Raw genomic sequence first — 20,882 nt, forward strand, 5'->3', positions numbered from 1 at the left:
CAGCTACTCAGGAGGCTGGGGCCGGAGAATTGCCTGAACCCAGGAGGCGGAGGTTGCGGTGCTCCAAGATCACGCCATTGCACTCCAGCCTGGGTAAGAAGAGCGAAACTACATCTCAAAAAAATAAAAAATAAAAAATAAATATAAATAAATAAATAAATAAAAATAAAAATACTATAAGGCCAAATGTGGTAGTTCATGCCTATAATCCCAGTGTTTGGGAGGCTGAAGAGGGAGGATGGCTTGAGACCAGGAATTTGAGACCACCCTGGGCAACATGGTAAGACCCTGTCTCTACCAAAAAAAAAAAATATTAGCTGGCATGGTAGCACACACCTGTAGTTCCAGCAACTTTGGCAGCTCTAAGGTAGAAGGATCACTTGAGTCCAGGAGTTTGAGGTTATACAGTGAGCTATACAGTCTCAAACAAACAAAACCCAACCTTCCAAATACAACAATTTCTTTCACGTGATACTTATAACCCTAATTCAAAAATTTCACATGCTTTTTGAATCAAGATGCATCTTCTTCTCTATAGTTTCTATAAGTAGAATGTTGAATTTGTTGTTGTTGTTTGAGACAGAGTCTTGCTTTGTCACCCAGGCTGGAGTGCAGTGGTGTGATCTCAGCTCACTGCAACCTCTGCCTCCTGGGTTCAAGCGATTCTCATGCCCCAGCTTCCTGAGTAGCTGGGATTACAGCTGTGTACCACCACCTCTGGTTAATCTGTTGTATTTTTAGTAGAGGTGAGGTTTTGCTATGTTGACCAGGCTAGTCTCAAACTCCTGGCCTCAAGTGTTCTACCCGCCTTGGCCTTGTGATGTGTGAAATGTTATCTTTATATGATGTAAGTACTGTACCTTTCCAGTCTAAAGGGAAAACATATTTTATGTAGCATATTAATAACAAAAAGCAGTTTAGTTTGAGTTGAGCAAGCCAAGCCAAAGCATGGCTCTGGCCTTGAGTTTTCAGTGGGACATCTGAGGATTGTATGTTACCAAAACAAGGCAGAAATGACACTTTCTGGGAAGCATAATGGCAGGCAGGCATGATCTTGGAAATTCTTTCTGAATAGCTGGATTTCAGTTATGGGGTATGAAAGAGGGTGGGAGAGAGGAGAGGTGATGAGCAGCTATCTCTGAGTTAGAAGCTCCAATGTATATTATTTAATTATAGGACAATGGACAGAATAAACTTCAGAATCATGAGGAGTGAAAAAAAAAACCCTGAGCAGTAGTCAAGTGAGGGTTAGATGAACCATCTTGGCAAAAGCAAAGATGAAAAACTAAAGAATACTCTAGAATTGGCTATGTATTGACTCTGAAGTCAGTACTAGGTAATAAACAGATCGTAGTTTCAGTTGTTTATTTTTCAAACAGACGTCAGGGTAGTTAAGAGAACGAAGTGGTTGGACTTTGGCAAAAATTTATTATGTGTTCTTTAAATAGTATTAAGTGAAGGCCTGATCCTGTAAGAACAAGACAGTTTAGAAAAGCCCACTTCCTCATATTATCTTTCGAGCCTGGATACAGTAGGCATCAATTGGATTCTTTTCAATACCTGTTTCAATGTTTCATCAGATAGCAGTGTAGTGGCCAAATGTAGAATTGTGCTTGTTTAATCAGGTAAGGACTTGAAAACAATTACACTGAAAGGGCAAAAGACTGATGAACTACTTTTCCTTTCTCTTAAAAATAAAATGTTTAAAATGATGGTGGCTGTTACTAATTATCACTGCTACTATTACAGTAGACACTTGGTGAAAATAACATTTTCTTCTCCAAATATAAAACATAAGGCTTTAAAAATTTTAATTCCACAAAGATTCACAGATTTATAGTTCTCTGCTGTGAACAGTTTATCTTGCAGTCAAAGGGGAGAAAGTCACATCATGAACTTTCCTTCTGAGCCCGGGACTCAAACAGACCATGATGCGTACTGCTAGCATCTTGATTTAAGAATCCTTGTTTTATAATACATTTTTCATTTATTTGTTAAAGCATACATGTACAAAAGAGATATTTTAAAAAGAAGAGTGCAAATTAATCCATCCTACTTCAGACTTCCAGTCCTTCTCCCCAGAGGTAACCACTGTTAGATTTCTATGGCTCCAGAAGATGTTTTGTGAATTGTTCACTAAGGTTATATATAAAATATGCAAAGGAAGTATATGTGTGGGATAATACTATTTATATAGTTTGGTAATTTGCTTAAAGAATGTCACAGAATCTAGTTCATTCTTCTTAATGGCTGTATCTAACATATGGATGTATTATTCATATACTTATGTTACCAGATTTTTGCTATTACAAATAATGCTATAATGAATATCCTCATTCATTTTGGGGGCATCTTTTGATGACACAGCTATAAATTAAATTTCTAATAATGGAACACACACTTAAAATTCTAATAGGGTCGCTTTGCCTTCCAAATGGTTGTATCAATCTGTAGTGCCACTTACAAGGTAAGAGAATACCTTTTTATTTCTCCCCTTCCCCACAATGTACATCATTAAGATTTAAAATAAGTTTAAATTTAGAAACAGATTACCTCCTCTTACCTAAGGGTACTGGTGATATCATATCAAATAATATATATAACTAGTAAGCAGTAAAGATCTACAAGATATGAAAAGAATTAGTGAGAGCTGGGTTTCTGACTCAATGGGGAGATACATGCCATGGCTGTCAAAAGCTCAGGGCAAGCTTTCTCTTCAAACCAAACATTTATTTTTAAATTTCACAGAATTTTTCTGATGTTCCAGGATAGAAACCTTGGACACAGAATTTCTTTTCTTCTTCAGCTCCATCATGGCTGAGAGATGTAATGAACAGATTTGATATATATTTAGAATAAAATTAAAAGGTATGGTAAGGGATTGGATGGTAGGTTTGGAGAAGGAGGTCACAAAGATGATCCTGGGTTTCAGGCTTAAGCACCTGGGTAGAGCACTTACTGAGATAAGGAATGCATGCTGGCCATTAGGAAATACAGTCTTGGGCATGTTTGAATAGGAAGTGGAGATGTCAAAATGGCATTTGCCTACACAGGTCCGGATTCAGGAGATCTTGGTAGAGAATGGAATTTGGAAGTTGTTGCTTATGTAGTATTTGAAGCCATGGGAGTTTGCTGAGGTAGAGAATACTAATAGGAAAAGAAAGCTCTTAAGAAAGCCAACAATTAGAAGCCCAGTTACAGGTCAGATAGGGAAGGAAGATCCAACAAAGGAAAGCAGAGGAAGTTGCCTAAAAAGGCAGAGGAACCAGGAGAGTGTAAGAGTTTTTAAAGGGGGCATGATCAAGTATATCACTGTTTCAATCCCGGGAGGAGCTACTTGTGTAAAGCGATGGATCTAAGTCAGGCTGGAGGGGTCAGGAGTGAATGAGAGGCAAGAGTACGAGTGCAGTTAGTGTAAGCTGCTGGCCAGGCGCGGTGGCTCACGCCTGTAATCCCAGCACTTTGGGAGGCTGAGGCAGGTGGATCACGAGGTCAAGGGATTGAGACCATCCTGGTCAAAATGGAGAAACCCCGTCTCTATTAAAAATACAAAAATTAGCTGGGCATAGTGGTGTGCACCTGGAGTCTAGGCTACTTGGTAGGCTGGGGCAAGAGAATCGCTTGAAACCAGGAGGTGGAGGCTGCAGTGAGCCAAGACCGCACCACTGCATTCCAGCCTGGGCAACAAAGCGAGATTCCGTCTCAACCAAAAAAAAAAAAAAAAAAAAAAAAAAAAAAGAGAGAGAGAGAGAGAGAGAGAGAGAGAGAGAGAAAAGATGCCACCCAGGAAGAGCAGGAGAGAAAGTAAAACCCTGAGGGTGTCAAACTTGAAGTTGGAAGATACTTGAGCAAGTTTGTAACTGATGAAGAGCTAGAGAGAGAGAAGGGGAGAAGAAAGAACAGAATAAATAAGAGTGAATGAACAAAACCACAAGAGATAGCAGGTTCCTTGACAGCAGTAGGAAGGGGCCAGATGTACAAAGACATCCTTTTTTAAGAGACACTTCCTCTGTCATAATAGGAAGGCAATGAAGATTGGCTATTGCTGCAGGAAGCTTTATAGCTTTTGTCTGGGACATCTAGGGAGTTCCCTGATGATGGCTTTCAAGTTTTCAGAGAAGTTGAAAGAAAGGTCATCTGTTGCAAGTGAGATGGGTAAAGCGAAAGTTAATTTGAGGCTAGTGAAGGAAGATTGGAATAATCACTGTAGACTGTGAAGAGAAAGTTGAAAAGAGAAACATGGTTATGTATTACGGAAGCTCCAACTAGCAAAGGCAACAGCCAGGGGGAGAGAAATCAGGAAACAGCTTGGCATGTTATTCACTGGCTCTAAATGGTATTTTTATCAGAGGAAAAGACCACAAAATACAAAACTAGATACAAAACTAGAACATTTAGCAGTTCTTTCTAAAATCTTTTCTAAACTCTATATAATTTTAGTTAACAATTGCAACCCAGCAATTCTACTACTAGGTGAAATAAGACTTGGAAACAGGTATTCAAACAAATACATGTGCACACATGTTCACAGCAACTCTATTTACAATAGCCAAAAGGCAGAAACTGCCCAAATGTCATCAACAGATGAATGGATAAACAAATTGTGGCACGTCCATACAATGGAATATTATTCAATCATAAAAAGAAATTAAGTACTGATACATATACAGTGTAGATGAAACTGAAAAGCATTAGAAGGAAAAGCCAGATATAAAAGCTCACATATTGTATGATTACCTATTTACATGAAATATCCTGAATGGGTAAATTCAGAGACAGTGCAGACTGGTGGTTGCCAGGGATTGGGGGGAAGGGGGCATGAGAGCAACTGCTTAATGGCCAATTTTATGTTATATGAATTTCACTTCAATCATTAAAAAAAAAAAGAACAGCCAAACAGACTTTAGGATACTAATTTCTCAATAATCATATTTATTATTTCCTACCCACTCCTGGCTGGCCCCTATCACCACCATAATTCCATTAACTATTAATGATGACTTGATCTTTTAACAATTTGATTACTACAATAAGAACTACATTATATATCGCTCATCACACTGCATTTTCTCTCTCTCTCTCTCTATCACCTTCCACAATGCTTACCATATGTAGAAGTTTTAATAAACATGTTTTACTTAAGTTTGCATGGTATACTTAGAGCATATAACAGAGCTGCTATTTTCTAAGAAAAGAGAATACTATGTCATATTTAAGAATAAATTGGCAAAATAATTTTCTATGGGAAAGTGATTATCATGGGGGCAAAGTCAACACAGTTTCACTTCATTGTGGAAATCTGGAGTTTGGGGTTATTTTTAAATTGCTGATGATTGTGGGAATGAAGACAAAATGTAATTATGTTGTTCTGAAGGGTAAAAGAAGACTAAAAAGGAGAGGCTATGAAAAAGAAACTAAAGAAGGCCATGATAAAGTGGTAGATTTCTCCACTTAGAATTAATGTGAAATTCAAGCTGCATTAAAGAAGGGAAAGCATGGCTGGGCAGAATGCCTCATGCCTGAAATCCCAACATTTTGGGAGGCTGAGGCAGACAGATCATTTGAGGTCAGGAGTTCAAGACCAGCCTGGCCAAAATGGTGAAACACCTATTAAAAATACAAAAATTAGCCAGGTGTAGTGGCACACACTTGTAATCCCAGCCACTAGGAAAGCTGAGGCAGGGGGTGGTGGGATGGGGATGGCTTGTACCTGGGAGGCAGAGGTTGCAGTGAGCCGAGATCACACCACTGCACTCCAGCCTGGGCAAAGAAGTTAGACTCCATCTCACAAAAAAAAAAAAAAAAAAAAGGGAGAGAGAAAGCATTTAAGTACTCTCAGAGAAGATTAAATACATTTAAGTACTCTCAGAGAAGATTAAATAGTAGTAACTGAAGATCACAAATTTTGGGTTATATTTCAAGGGTGCTAATTTGCCAATTACAAAATAGATTCTTCTACAACAAATTTTAAAAAGTGGAATGCAAAGAGGCCAGAAATAAAATGGTGGTTTGTTCTACAAAAGCTGTGCTGGCCGGGCGTGGTGGCTCACGCCTGTAATCAATCCCAGCACTTTGGGAGGCCGAGGCGGGTGGATCACGAGGTCAAGAGATTGAGACCATCCTGGTCAACATGGTGAAATCCCGTCTCTACTAAAAATACAAAAAATTAGCTGGGCGTGGTGGCACGTGCCTATAATCCCAGCTACTCAGGAGGCTGAGGCAGGAGAATTGCCTGAACCCAGGAGGCGGAGGTTGCAGTGAGCCGAGATTGAGCCATTGCCCTCCAGCCTGGGTAACAAGAGAGAAACTCTGTCTCCAAAAAAAAAAAAAAAAAAAGCTGTGCTATCTGCACTGAGTAAGCAAACTTCCACCAGCACTTCCTGTCTGAAACAAAAGCAGGGCTCCACAGTGTGCACATATCAACTCCAGAAACTACAAAGAACAAATAGCATTTTGATCAGGAATTTTGATATCGTGACTATTTTCTGATTAAAAGGGAGCAACAATATCAAGTTAACTGAAAAATTGCTCAAATTAGTGTTTGAAAAAAGTTAGGCTCTAGACCAAGTGAAAATATTGCCTTTGATTTCAACATAAGAAAGTGTACTGCATCCTTATTAAGTACACAGAATTGGAAAAGGAGGGGAAGTGGCAGGTGGTATAGACCTTGGAGTTCTAAACCAACATCTCTTGCCTGTAAGAAAGTCCCACAATCTTCTCTTAGAAATTAAAAAGCAAAATTAAAGGAAAAACTAAAATGCTAACAGGACTGCCATTATTCCAGACTAACACGGTGTAGGTTTCCTGCAATCATCTGCCGCATGAGGTCAGGAAGACAATGTTTCAACATTCAGCTTTGGAAATTTACAGGAGCTCTGATAACTCTCTGGTTGGCTGCTGCTTCTGTTGCCATGGAAACAGACTGCTAAAAATGGGGCATGTTTCTTTAAACTCATCATACCTTCACACAAATTCCTTTCTCCTTTATGTCAAAAGTTGGAATGAATTTAAAGTATGCTTCTCGTGATATGACAGTATGATGTCAAGCCAGGGGGCCTGGTACAAAATGGCAGAAGTAACATTAGCCTGAGGCAGATATACATAAAGATATTACACATATCTGCATTTAAAAAAATCTCATTTGGTTAAAAAGTAGTAGAAATAAAGTCCACAGTGGGATCAATATAAGTATAACACAAATAACAGGCACTTCAAGAACAAAATCATCCACTTAACTGTATGATCACCAACAATGCAGAGGTTAAAACAATATTTGATTTTTCAAACAATTTTTAACCTGTAGGATCATGTTGGTTCTCCTCTTTAACTTCCAAATTCCTTACCTATATGGTTCCCAAAGAAGATAACGTTTACTTTTCTTATTTTGGGAGCAATAAAAATTCTACATTCCACCATGGTATTAGAATTTCAGTGTGCAGCTATAGGTAGAGCTAGTACTATGAGTTAAAGCTCTGCTTCTGAATCCCTCTATAGTAATGTACATTGTACAGAATACTGCATGTTTCTTAATACAAATTCATAAGGTGGGCTTTCTGAATAAAAGAATAATTAACAATGAAACAGGGATTCAGGAGAATATTGTTTACCTCCATTTTTTTCCAGAACAGTAAGCACACGCTACTCTGTTGAAGTCAGGTGATCCACATTCAATATTTTGGTTTTTCTTTCAATTTTGTGGATTCAGGAATGGGGCTGATACAAACACACACTCATATATATCTACATATACACATTTGTATACATACCTATGTTTACACACACACACACACACACACACACACACACACACGTGTGCAATTTGCCCAGCAAAACAGAAAGACAACTAAGAACCGCTATAACTTGTGTGTTATTCCAGTATCATAGCAACTGTGCAAGATGATCCAGATGATGATGGGACAAGCAGCCATGCACAGCCTGGAGGGGTGCTGCATTATCTCTTGCCACATACAACAGCCAATTGTTCTAGTATTAGAATGTCATGGTTCATAAAAGTAGTATGTGTAGAAACGTTCTGATGTTTGGATGTTTTTGGTGTTTAAACTCCAAGATAGACAATCTACTTCTCTACTGTTTAGATTCAAATAAACAAGAAAAAGTGCAACTCTAGCACATGATCAATCATACTGGAATGCAGAGACTGGACACTTGCACCTCCTCAGAAATCATATTCAGTTGGGAAATCGCCAGCCTGTGGGTGTTCACCTGCTTCAGCAGCCTTGAAATTGGTTTTACTTTGCCTCATACTGGAAAGGATGACTAAGTAGGGCAAATAGAGCTTTAAGGTGGGCTCCCTGTTTGTCAGGCTCCATCCTGGGAGCTTTACGGCTATCACCACATCTAATCATAATAACTCTACATGGCGGGTACTAATATTTATTTTTACAGAGGAATTAAGCATTTATCCAAGATCACACAGCTAGTGAGAGCCAAAGCCAAAATTAAGGAGGAAAATTTGTTTTTCCACAAGATAATTTTTCTAAAGGAAAAAAAAGCATACAAAAATATTTCCTAATATGCTTTTAAGTTTTGGCTACTGTACCAAATAACCTCATCAAATAACCTCATTAGTGCTTTAAAATAGAGATCACACTATCTCTATTTTATAAGAAATCCTGCACCTTCAAATTTCAATAGAAAAAGTTCTTACATCAGTAAGAATTGACTGGTGTTATGCACTGAATTGTGTCCCTTTCAAATTCCTATGTGTGACTGCATTTGGAGAAAGGGCCTTTCAGAGGTAAAGTTAAATGAGGTCATGAGGTTGGGACCCTGATCTGACAGGGTTAGTGTCCTCATGAACGAGACACCGGAGAGCTCACTGTCTCTCTCTCCCTTGTGCACGCACAGCAAGAAGGCTACAAGCCAGGAACAGACAGACCTGCCATCAGAAACTGGCCCTATGAGGCTTCCCAGTCTCCAGAACGGTGAGGAAAGCAACTTCTGTTGTTTAAGCCACGCAGTCCATGGTATTTTGTTACTGTAATCTGAGCTAATACAAATGGGAAGATATGAATTTTAAGATTACCCTCTTTGCCATTCTGATGACTATTCAAAAACCCTGATAAAGCTATCTTTAGGAAACAATGGAAAACCCAGTGTTTCAAACTTATCTACATTTTTTCCTGAAAGCTTTTAATAAATTAGAGTGCTGTTATGATAGTACAGATGGTTCTTTACTTAGGATGGGTTTAAGTTGAAAACTACAAGTCAAAAATGCAGTTAGTACTCTGATAAACCCATCACAAAGTCAAAAATCCTACACTGAACCACTGTGAGCATGTATCACCTTAATGAGGTGAGAGTGATATGATTAAATAGTAGTCAACATCTACCCTAATGCTGAATGTAAGCTTTAAAATGGTTTAAACAGTATGTGCCTTTTTTCCTTTAGATGATGGAATCAGGAAAACCACAGCAGCTCCAGGAACACTTTCCTGATTATTCTATCCCAGGAGATAAACATCCTCCCGTGAAGTAATATTTACCGAGTGAGCAGCAGATGTCATGGGCCAGCAGGTGCAAGCACAGTGGGGAACAAAACAGACTTAGTACCATCCTCATAGATCTTACAGTCTTGAGGGGGAGAAGGATATTAAATAAATAATCGTGATGGATACATACAAAGACTAAAAGGATCTAAGTCAGTCTGAGGAGGAAGCAGTGGTACCGAAGGACCTCTGTGAGAAGACAACATCTGAAGTGAAACTGAAAGGGTGAGCTGCAGGTGCTCAGGCCAGGGGCTGGGCAGGGGAGGCATTCTAGAAGGCAGAGTGATGAAGGAGAGGGAGTCCAGTGGTTCTGGAAACATAGGCAGGGCCTTTTACTCCACAGATTTTTGAATTTATCCCAAGTACAATGGAAATCAATTACGAGGTGTGAGCCAGTAGCACAACTGAATAGGATTACATTTTAAGATGATCGTGATGATTTTTTTTTTTTTTTTTGAGGCACGGTCTCACTCTTGCCCAGGTTGGAGTGCAATGATGCAATACGATGATCACTCCTGACATTAGTGGAGAGTGAAGGAATGAAGAGGGCCAGAATATGTAGGTGGGGGGGGAGAGGGGAAACCAGTAAGGCAGTGCTTTTTCTGCTGGAGTAAAGACATCTATAAATATGTTATCTGAGTAAAGGGGGCCTCAACAGGGCTGCTGGCCATGGTGATACAGTGCTGTGGACAGATGAAGTATTTCTGAGGTAGAACTGGCAGCTTTGGCGGCAGGACTTGGTGACAGGTTCTAAGGAGGTCAAGGAAGGTGTCAAGAATTGCTCCCAACTAGGTTCCTGGCAGGAGCCACTGGGTGGACAGAGGTGCCGTTTACCGAGATGAGGAACCCTGGAAGAATGTTTGGTGGGAAGAAATAAAAGGCCCACTGGAAACATCAGGGAGGCAGATGACTGCACAGGTCTGCAGCACGAGAGGCCCAGCCCTCAGTCTGTAATGCTTGCTCATGTGGAACAAAGCATATACAGTTTTTTTCTGTTGTCTTATGTGTGTGTGTGTGTGTGTGTGTGTTTAACTTCTATATTATAATTTAGTTTCTCACTCTTTGGGCTATCAACTCCCTGAATGCAGGGGTTTACAGAAGTTTAACATATCTGGCATTGTGCTATGTGAAAGCACTCAAACTTCTGGTAAATAAAACTATTCCTAATTTTAAAAAAATTATAGAACTTCATCTCAGTAGCAGTATGCACCTTTTAAAAATATTGAATAATGTCTGTAAAGAGTGATCTTTTACTTTTTCATTTGTATAGTATATTGTAAGAACCATATCTTGTATCTTTTTAAATTTACTTTTTGAGACAGGGGTCTTGCTCTGCTGCCCAGGCTGGAGTGCAGTGGTGTGATCACAGCTGACTGTAGCCTCAAACTCCTGGGTTCAAGGGATCTTTGCACCTCAGTTTCCTAAGTAGGTAGGCCTACAAGCATGAGCCACCACACCTGCCTAATTATTTTGCAGAGACAAAGACTTGCTACGTTGCCCAGGCTGGTCTTAAACTCCTGGGCTCAACTGATCCTCCTGCCTCAGACTCCAAAACTACTGGGATTATAGGTGTGAGTCACCATATCCCACTCTTTTAAAAAACGTTAATTTAATGGCAACTCCCTTGTACAACACTTTCAATTAGTGTAGAATGTTGGCAGAAAACAAGACATTCCAAAAGAAGTCAAAATAGATGGTTGCAAAATTCAGCTGCTTTGTAACATCTTCTATAAGTTTTAACTATTTGTCTATTTTATTTTTAAAATGATGAGAAGCAGCAATCAGAAAAGGAAGACCACCCCAAAGTGGCAGATGACAAAAATCAAACAATAAATAGTAATTTGAGTAATCTAATAATGATCCAGCAATCATTCTGTGCACGCGCAACAATCTTACATACCTCAACAGTACCTTCAGGGCACCACGGCATTATATGTGGGGTGAGTCATTAATATATAATGGAACTATAAATTATATCTGAAGGTATAATTCCAATTATTATATTCTGTTTAAGAGGGCAGAGAGGGGTACAATACTCTTTAAATACTTATACATAATAATAATGTGTCTACGAGATGCAGGACATTGGGGGATGAGGTGGAAAAATAGGCCAGACATTTCTTTCTCTACGACCTATTATGGGGCCAATAGTAAAGACAGTGCATATTTATATTATAACAGCATAAGGTGAAATGCCATAAAATGATACAGATACAGTTATGGGACTATACAGGAGAGAATAAATCATCATTCGCTGATGGGATCAAGTGCCCTTCTGTAAGAAACGGCACAAGAATTGGGCTTGAAGAGACAGGGCCTGCAAAGCTGGAGTGAGAGGAGCAAAGCACTGAGTAGCATTGTGCAGAGCTTTCTGTGAGGACAGAAATGGAAACGTTCAATGCAGCAGCCACTAGCCACATGTGGCTCCTGAGTAGTTGAAATGTGGTTAATGTGACTGAGGGCTGAATTAAAGAGAAAATTATTTCATTTTAATTATTTTAGATGTAAGCAGCCATATGTGGATAATGGGCAGCACAGGTAGAATATGTATAATTTCCATCATTTAAAAAAGCTCTGGTGGTTTGGTAAAGTGATTTATTTAATCTCTATGTATGTCCAGGTTGGATTATTTATATATCTCAGACAAATGTTTATTTTCTTCTCAAAGCTATTACAGACACATCCCAGTACAATATGTTAATTTATTCCACTGCTGGCTGGGCCAGATACCACAAACTTTCATGTACTTCATCTTGGGTATTAGCCAGTCTGTGGCAGAACTGGAAATATGGCCCCCCCAATTTTATAACTCCCTCCTACTCCCTTAACACTCATGGTTGAGCCACACAATGACAGGAACCCAGGTCCCCAAGTCACTTCTTGGAGGACAGCAGCCGAGGACAGTTGTTCACACTGGACTGTGTTTTGAGCAAGAAATGCACTTTGATTGTTGTGTATTAATTACTTTGACTAAAACTGCCCTGCATTTGGGGGTTGTCTGTTAGGGCAGTTTTAGTCAAAGTAATTAACACGACTCAGTTTTCTTTCTGTAGTATCTTACTTTTCGCCATTAGCGAGTCCTTTATATCAAATACCATTTTTTCCTCTTAAAACCCATTTGCTACCATTTTGGTTGTGATCAATATGGAACATAACTAGCCAGGAGCATTAGTTAATTATGATTCCTTTATCTCAGTAATGACTCATGTTAAAACACTTATCTGAATTAAATCATCTCAATTTATTTGATTTTTCCTGAAAATACCTAATTATCAATTCTTCAGTTGTCACATCAGAGTGGCTTGTAATAATACCCTTCTTAGTTATAGATCCAGAAATTAATTTAAAGCTCAAGTATGTTGAGTAAAATTAGAAAATGTTTGAAGCCTTTTGTAGGCAAGTTAAAAGTTGAGATTCCCTATTGCTGCTTTGACAAAAGAAACTAGTCTAAGAAGAATTTTCTATTTTGAATTTGTTCAGGGGGAATTCATAATATTTACTGCTGTTCTCTCCTAGAGGAGAAAATAAATTCTCCAACCACATACATTGGTTGGTATTTATCAAAAAGTTTATATAAGCATCAACAAAGCTGTGAGACGATATGCTTTATTATCCAAACAATTCTCTGCAGTGTGATGACAACTATTCATAGGTGGTCAGCACTTAGAACTTTCTCCTCTTTTAAATTTTCAAAAGGTATGACTAAATTTTCTTGTTAAGGCATCCCATCAATTCTTGAGTCCTACAGTATTTCCTACTAAAAGCTGTTTTCCCTTCATAATAATTTCAGCCAACTAGCATTGTCAACAACTACAAGAATTCTAAAATATCCGAATACAAGGAGGCAAGCAACTACTTGAAAAGCAGAGTAGCCTTCCAAGCCCTGAGAGTAGACACATGTCAGAAACACAAGAGCCCAAGCTTGTGTCTATGTGATTAAAAAATTAAATGAAGCAAAACTTATCCCTCCTTCATTACCTAGAAATTTGTAATTCAGACATTAAAAATAAATTCTAAAGGTTGCTCTTTCAAACAACCCAAAAACAAGCTTTTCAAAAATGAGTAGAAAACTACTGTTGATATAAAATATAAATATTTTTTAATGAGTGTCCTTTAAAACATGAGGTATAAACTATTAGGGATTATTAATAGTCATTTATATATTTGTCTCTTTTGACAAAACAGCATATATTTTATTAGACTCAAGGACTTTTTAGAGCAAAAAGTTAACCGAAAATATTTGAATAACTGCTGCTATCTTAATCAACTTCCATGAATTCATGTAAATGATGCAGGACCCAATACTTAAAAGCAGATGAAGTTCACCAGGAGGTTGTTCCGAAGTTAAATTCTACGAATCTGATAAGCTGAACACTGTTGTTCATTTGCAGGGAGGATCAGTGACATGCTGAATTTCGGGAGTTCAATTTTGCAAAGAGAACCAAGTTATTTTTTGGTTGTAACTCCAAATTTTAAAAGTGCCTATCATTTTTATTTTTTTCACTCTAATTAAATCCAGATATAATCCTTTCAATGTCACTAACTTTGAGGCAGCAAATTACCCTTAATGTCTATATATATTATTTTACCCTCAACACTATCTGTTAGAGAAAATGAGCAGAAGTATTTAGCCTGCTGAGATATAGAGCAAAACCCAGTTCAAAGCAACTACAGTGAGACATTAATTTTATCAACCAATTATTTCTGTGGAGTGTTTTAAATATAAAGTTTCTCTCCTCTACCTCTTTATATTAATGAATTTAACAAAACAATAAGATATATAATATTTCTATTTTGTAAATATAGGCAGGATTTTAAATATAAATTTTAAATAGAAGGAAAAAGAAACATGGAAAAAAAAAAAGAAGAGAGATGAGAAGCTGGCATTAACAAGGCATCTTATAAAATCACTTTGAGGTAGGTATTGTTTCTCCTCATTGTACAAATGAGGAAGTTAAGGCTCAGAGCAGTAAGCTTGTCCAGGATCACAAACCTGGTAAATGGTACATGTAGAATTTGAACTCAAGTATTTCTCACTCCAGAGTTTATGCTCTTTTGCCGTTAAACTATTTCACCCGTATAAATCAAAAGCATGGTCGGAATTGTTAGGGAAAAAAGTATATTATGTAATCATCTCAACTCTATTTTATGGTTCCAGATGATGACTCTCTTACGGTTTTTACATTTTTAATCCTTGCTTTCTATGTGCCTTAATCCCACTGCTGTTGTGACATCTTTTTATTTCTCTTGTTCTGTTTTCCTCTACTTTCCTAGTTTTTCGAGTACACAAAATATGTTTTAAATTGATAGTATTACTAGGAGCTTGACACTTGAACTTGACTTAAATGACAGATAATTCTCAAACTTATAAAAAATTAATGATTTAAGAAATTTAAGTTCCGCTCAATGAGACTCCCTAAATGTATCCTAAAAATTCCACTGGCATTGATTTTTATAAAAATCGACAATAAGACATGCTGTGTACAAGCAGAGGCAACTCCATTGTTTGCTTCCCAGCAACAGCTATTTATACTTCACCGTGTACCATGTATTTCGACCTAGGAGTTTTCCCTACCCATACCCAAAAGTAGTTCAACTACAGCAAGTCTAACTCTTGTTTCTTCTTATCATTTGAAAGAAGCTCAAATTGCTACTTAGGCCAATTAACACTATATTTACTCTCTGGGTCTCTATAAGACAAGCAAGAGCAAAAGTGGGGAGGCAAGGGGGTGGCTGATGGCAGCAGCTGAAAGCAGAGAGGCTGAAAAATTGGATTATTGTGGGGGTTTTTTTGCCTCCCAAAGATGACAAGGAAACCAATTTTCAAATTAAACAAGCATTGAGATGAGTGACTCTCATGTCTCAAATTCAGGAAAACTTATTCTCTGTAGAATAAGTTTTTCTTAAACACTGAATTTCTTAAACACTGGCTACAGTAAGGCACGCTGTGTACCAGTCTTGCCATGCTTCTGTAGCCAGGACAGAGGACAGCAATGCCCACAAGTTTAGCTATTTCCTTAAATCAATCAGTGAGGTACCTATGCAGTGTTTACTAACAATAATAATCAACAGTATTTATTCTCAAGCTTATTCTTTGCTTGCTTTGCTACAAAACAAAACGGAGCTATGCAATGTGCTTTTTAAAACAAAAACGATGCAAATGTGTATTACAACCAATTAACCTATCATTGTAGGATTTAAGAAAGAGCTAGCTACTTTCCTGGTTTTAAACAATAAAAATCATAAGCATCTTAATTGAAAAATGAATTTTTCTGGAATTATGCATTTGGACCTAAAAGAAGCAGTGTTCTCACCAACACTAAAAAGGAAATGGCCTCTCTGAAAAGAGAGAAGAAAAAAAAAGGAGTAAAATACATAAAATTAACCTGGGAAGATTTTACTGAAATGAGGACTGACTGCGTAAATCTTCTTACTGTATTAATTATTGCAAAAGCCCTACAGTTAGTTCCATCAGCTAATGAATCTTTAGTCACAGCTACCCAGAACAGCATCAAGCTTTCATTTCAAAGAACTTAGAACGTGTAAGGTACATGAGTGAACAGAGAGAGCAGACACACGGCATGGTAACAGACAGACACGCTCAGCTGACTGACCAGAATATGAATTTGGCAGTTTTGCCCCTGTCCAGACAGACTGACCTTCCTTGAGACTTTTCTGGTTGCTCCCCTCAAGGCATTCCTTTTCTTTTAATGGTTCAAAATCCCCAGCAGTTAAAATCTCTGGGAAGCCCTGTTGCTGCTTCTTGGAGCTATCGATCATGGTGAGAGGCTTCCGAAGACAGGCAGCATCAAGCAGGAGAAAAGCTTAATTTGCAGAAGAGCGAAGCGCAGTGCTCAGAACACTCTGGTCCCTGGGTCCCTGGTTGCTCCCCACAATACCCCAATCGCTGGGCAATTATGTCTTTAAGCAGCTGAAGGCAGCCATTACCCTTTAGTTCCCAGCTTGACCTGCAAATACACTCATGCTGCTGGAAGCCCTTAACTCTCTCCCACATCGGGAGGCAGAGCTACACAGGCACGATTCTAAAATCCCACCCCTTTTCCCAGCCAGCCCACTTTCCCTTGCCATTCCAGCTTCCCCCGCGCTGGGGACTTCAATCTGCAGTTTGATGGTCCGAATCATCTGACAAACACTGAGTCAAGCAGTTAAAAATAAATCGTCTAGTTGTTAAAAGAGAAGACTTTGCTGATACCTAAGAAGACAAATTGCTGCCTGTGGTCTCTCTCCCGCTCTCTATAAACACAGCTACAGGCTGTGGAAATACTTTATATTGGCGAGACAAGCACATTTATTACTCATTAAGTTCTCCAGCTACACAAACGGCATTCTAGGGCATCTGAAGGAAGCGGCTCTTAGCAGAGGCACACACTGAATAAACATGCTACCAGCATATATGAATGAAGACAAGTCATTTCACTACCAAAGTTCTTTTGTGATGTGCTTTGTGCTGCGTGTGGCTCTTCCTGGCAAAGCCGACGCTCTTTGTAATAGGGAAATGTACTGTAATTGCAGCTTTCTTCCTCTGGTAATTCAGACCCGAGCAGTTTTCCTTGGTGCCACTAGTCGGCTGAGAGAGTTAACATCGCCATGATTTTTTTTTTTTTTTTTTTAAGAAAAATTATCCTCCCATGCATTAAAAGCAGTGACACTGAGAGCTTCTATTTCATAACAGAGTAAACCAACGACCAGACCAAGTTTAATTTTACATGAGCTATCAAGGATGGGCACCTCTCCTGCAAGTCACAGGCTGCTGATCACTGCATACAGGGATACTGCAGGAAGGAAATCTCTAGATGCAGAAATTCTAGGCAAATGTGGAGATAAGCCTGTTTCCAAATACTCCAGATACAGATCTCTGTAGCCAAAATAATCTGATTTTTTTAAATGGTTCAAAGTGTGTTCCTTTGCAAAGGAGTTCCCATAAAACCCAACAGAGGTTAGAAGAGCAGTAGACTACAAATACAGTTTCATGAGGATCTATTTTGTCCACTTTAAAAAAAAAACAAAAAAACTTCTAGCAGAGTGCTTGGAATATTAAGTGCGCTCAATAAACATTTGTAGCATGGTTGAGTGAATGAAGTGAAGCAGAAGACGGTGTATCAGGAAAACTTCCTTTAATAATACCCAGAATTCTGAAGATGTCCTGGCTCAATAACAGCCACTAATTTTAGATGAGCAACTAAGTAAGTTCTCTAAAGGAAACACCTTTTCTCTTTAAAAGAAAATATACAGATACATTTTAATTGTGCAGCTGATGAGATCCTGCTGAGGGATAAAGAAAGGCATACATTGTTACAGCCAGAAAAATCAATATTCTTTCCACCAATCAAACACAGGTGGGACTGGATGAAGTATTCTGTTCACTGTCCCTGGTTACAAGGCTGGTGTGCACTAAACCCATATTCTTCTTGAAAGATTGCTATCTATCCTTTTTCAACATCTCACATGACATGCTTCTTGTCAACTGAAATTCCTTCTGAGGCAAGTTAAGTCCACCCTTGGTAGTCCACACCACTGCAGGAACAGTGACCAGCTTATCACACTCTCAAAAATGCCCTCAAACGTTCTGTTACTATCTCTGACCCTACGGCTTGTATTCTTCTAAACAAGCTACTCCTGCACGTTTCAAGGAGTAATAAAAATAACCATCATTCTTTGAGGACGTTCTTCAGGTTGGTCATTTAAATAGACGTTTTGCAAGGTTTACCGAATTTAACTACCCACAACCCCTATGGTGGCTATGATTATTTGTGTATGTTATAGACATTTTACACACCAAGACTCAAGTTACAAAGCTTCTCAGTGGCAGGTATGGAATTTAACCAAAGTCTTAGTTCTCCAAAGCCCAAGTCTTACTATGGCCTTGCCTTGCGTTCCGTCTTCTAGAATATGCCCCAACTCCAGGCTTTAGTTTCATCTTGAGACAGACTTAGCAGCAGAAGCCATGACTTTTATGATCCTCTAGTATTTCTACTCTTGGTGAGAGGAAAGAAAGTCAACATAATCATACTAAAATGATTTTATAAAAACATTTTAACTTCTCATGAAATAATAACAGCAGCCAACCTTATTTAGTGCTTACTATATGCTATAGACTAACTGCTTTATATTTATTATCTCATTTATTCTACAGCAAGACTTGTGACTTTAGCATTATTTTCCTGATGTTCACATGGGAAAATGGAGGCTTAAAAAACATCAGGCCAGGCGACATTTTGGGAGGCCAAGGTAGGTGAATCACTTGAGGCCAGGAGTTTGAGACCAGCCTGGCCAACATGGCAAAACCCTGTCTCTACTAAAGATACAAAAATTAGCCTGGCATGGTAGCATGTGCCTGTAATCCAGCTGTGCAGGAGGCTGAGTTGGGACAGTCGCTTGAGGCTGGGAGGCAGAGGTTACAGTGAGCCGAGATTATGTCACTGCACTCCAGCTTGGGTGCAGACTCCATCTCAAAAAAAAAAATAAAATAAAATAAAAAATAAAAAAAAATCAAACACTTTGTCAGACTTGGCATATCTTCTAAGTGGTGGCCAGGATTCCAAAGCAGGCAGCTTGGCTCCAGGGCCTACATGCTTAATTATACTGCAAAAAGAACAACAAAAACAATAAACTCCAACTTTTTTTTTTTCTGCTTCAGAATGTTGTTTTTAAATCTTGAAAAATGCCCAACTGTTTTTAGGTCACAAGTCTATAAATCTGAGCACACACACAATTACACCAGCCACTTTAAAATTATTTACCGTATCTCTGTGTGTGTGTGTGTGTATCTTCAGCATGTGTTGAATGTGTTTTTAAAAAGTTTATCTTTTAAGAAACCTCTGCATGCTTATTTGTATATCTAATAACTATCAAAATCCCAACAAGAAAACACATTATTCTGCTTAGAGTTATATCGAAAGTTGTGGCTTTGCAGTTCTGAAAGAAAGTTCTCTAGTGGTGAATGCACCTGAAAGAATATTTAGCTATTTAAAATTTTTTTGAAATAATTTCAAATTTACAGAGTAATTCCCCCAGAATCATCTCTGAATAGGTTCTAACATGATACTTCTTACCTTAAGTGCTCTGGTGTATAATTCCTATAAACAAAGATATTCTCCTACAGAACCAAAATATAATAATAATCATCAATATCAAGATGATACTGATGATTACTTAGATGGTATAGAGATATCAAATTAACACTGATAGGAAAAAAACAGATAAAAAGAAGAAACAAATTAACACTGATATATTTGCATTCAAGTTCCACCAATAGCCCCAACAATATCCTGCATACTAAAAGGATCTAAACCAGCATCACATAAGGCACTGAGTTCTTGAGTTATCAAGTCTCTAGTTCTTGTCCATCTTGAACAATTCCCTCAGTTTTTCTTATCTTTCCTTGAATTTTGATTACTATAGGTCTCTTATTTTAGAAGGATAGAAGTCTTATCCTCAATTTGAGTCTGTCTGCTGTGTCCTTATGATTAGGCTCAGGTGATGCATTTTCAACAGGAATACCCCAAAACAATAATGCAGTCTTTGTATCCTATCAGATGGTTCACAAATTCAAGTATATTCAGTAGTTGTCTCAAAACTGGTGATGCTTATTTTGACACCTTGGTACTGGCCAGATTTCTCCATGGTGAAGTTATTCTTTTTATATATATTTATTCTGTGGGGAGGTGCTTTGAGAACAATCCTTTGGTTAACTTGGCTGAATTATCACTATGATGGTTGCCAAATGGTGAATTTGAAAACTCCATCATTACCTCTATACTTATTAGTGGCGTATCGCACTATAAGAAAAAAAATTCTCTTTACGTGGTCTAAGTTACCTATTAATAGTCTCCTATTTCATGTAACAGCTTATAATCTGTGACTTCCATTATTTATCATGATGCCCAAATTGTCACATATTTGGCTAGTGGGAACTCCCACAGTTTCTTATTGTCATGATTCTATCATTCCTTGAGCAGTTTCTTACTTTCTTACTTCCTGGCACGGGATGCCCCAGGCTCCTCCTGTACTTTTTCCTGCCTTCTTTAGAACCTAAGGTCTGAATGCTAGGTATGCTCCTTGCTCCAAGGGTGTCACTGCTGCCAGGCCTTCTCTGCAGACAGAGCTGTGGAACATGTCTGAGTTTATATGTGTGTGGATGTATACACATACATCTGCATACATTTATAACTCTATATGTGAATGGATAAAAATATACATCTATATTTAAGTACATATATCTGTATTTATTTATATGTATTGAAAACCATGAGTTCATCACAATGCCTCCAATTCTATTCCAGTGCCACAGGTTCACTCTCATTTTCTTTTCTGTATTTGTGTGGCCCCTTCTCCTACTGGGAGAAACTTGTC

The 20,882-nt window shown here is 38.3% G+C and overlaps 1 protein-coding gene and 1 pseudogene across 37 annotated transcripts in view; both read right to left on the reverse strand.

Annotated features, from left to right (window-relative positions):
• MRTFB (myocardin related transcription factor B) overlaps positions 1-20,882 on the reverse strand; it is a 351,684-nt gene that overhangs the window by 63,631 nt on the left and 267,171 nt on the right. For 4 of the 36 annotated variants that reach the window (XR_004731715.3, XM_078344731.1, XM_035267001.3 and 1 more), the window contains exon 1: positions 16,169-16,519. The exons of the other annotated variants lie outside the window; for them this stretch is intronic. Coding sequence is in view for 3 of the 4 variants with exons in the window: in XM_078344731.1 (XP_078200857.1) it covers positions 16,169-16,289 (121 nt within the window). In the remaining variant the exon portion in view is untranslated. Of the gene's footprint in view, positions 1-16,168; positions 16,520-20,882 lie in introns of those variants that run through there. 36 annotated transcript variants of the gene reach the window in all.
• On the reverse strand, positions 583-11,439 carry LOC144578524 (uncharacterized; annotated as a pseudogene). The gene is made up of 2 exons (XR_013524465.1): positions 11,410-11,439; positions 583-10,501 (listed from the first exon to the last, which is right to left on the reverse strand). The product of XR_013524465.1 is annotated as an uncharacterized LOC144578524 (transcript).

Source organism: Callithrix jacchus, chromosome 12, assembly GCF_049354715.1.
Source record: "Callithrix jacchus isolate 240 chromosome 12, calJac240_pri, whole genome shotgun sequence".
Taxonomy (NCBI): domain Eukaryota; kingdom Metazoa; phylum Chordata; class Mammalia; order Primates; family Cebidae; genus Callithrix; species Callithrix jacchus.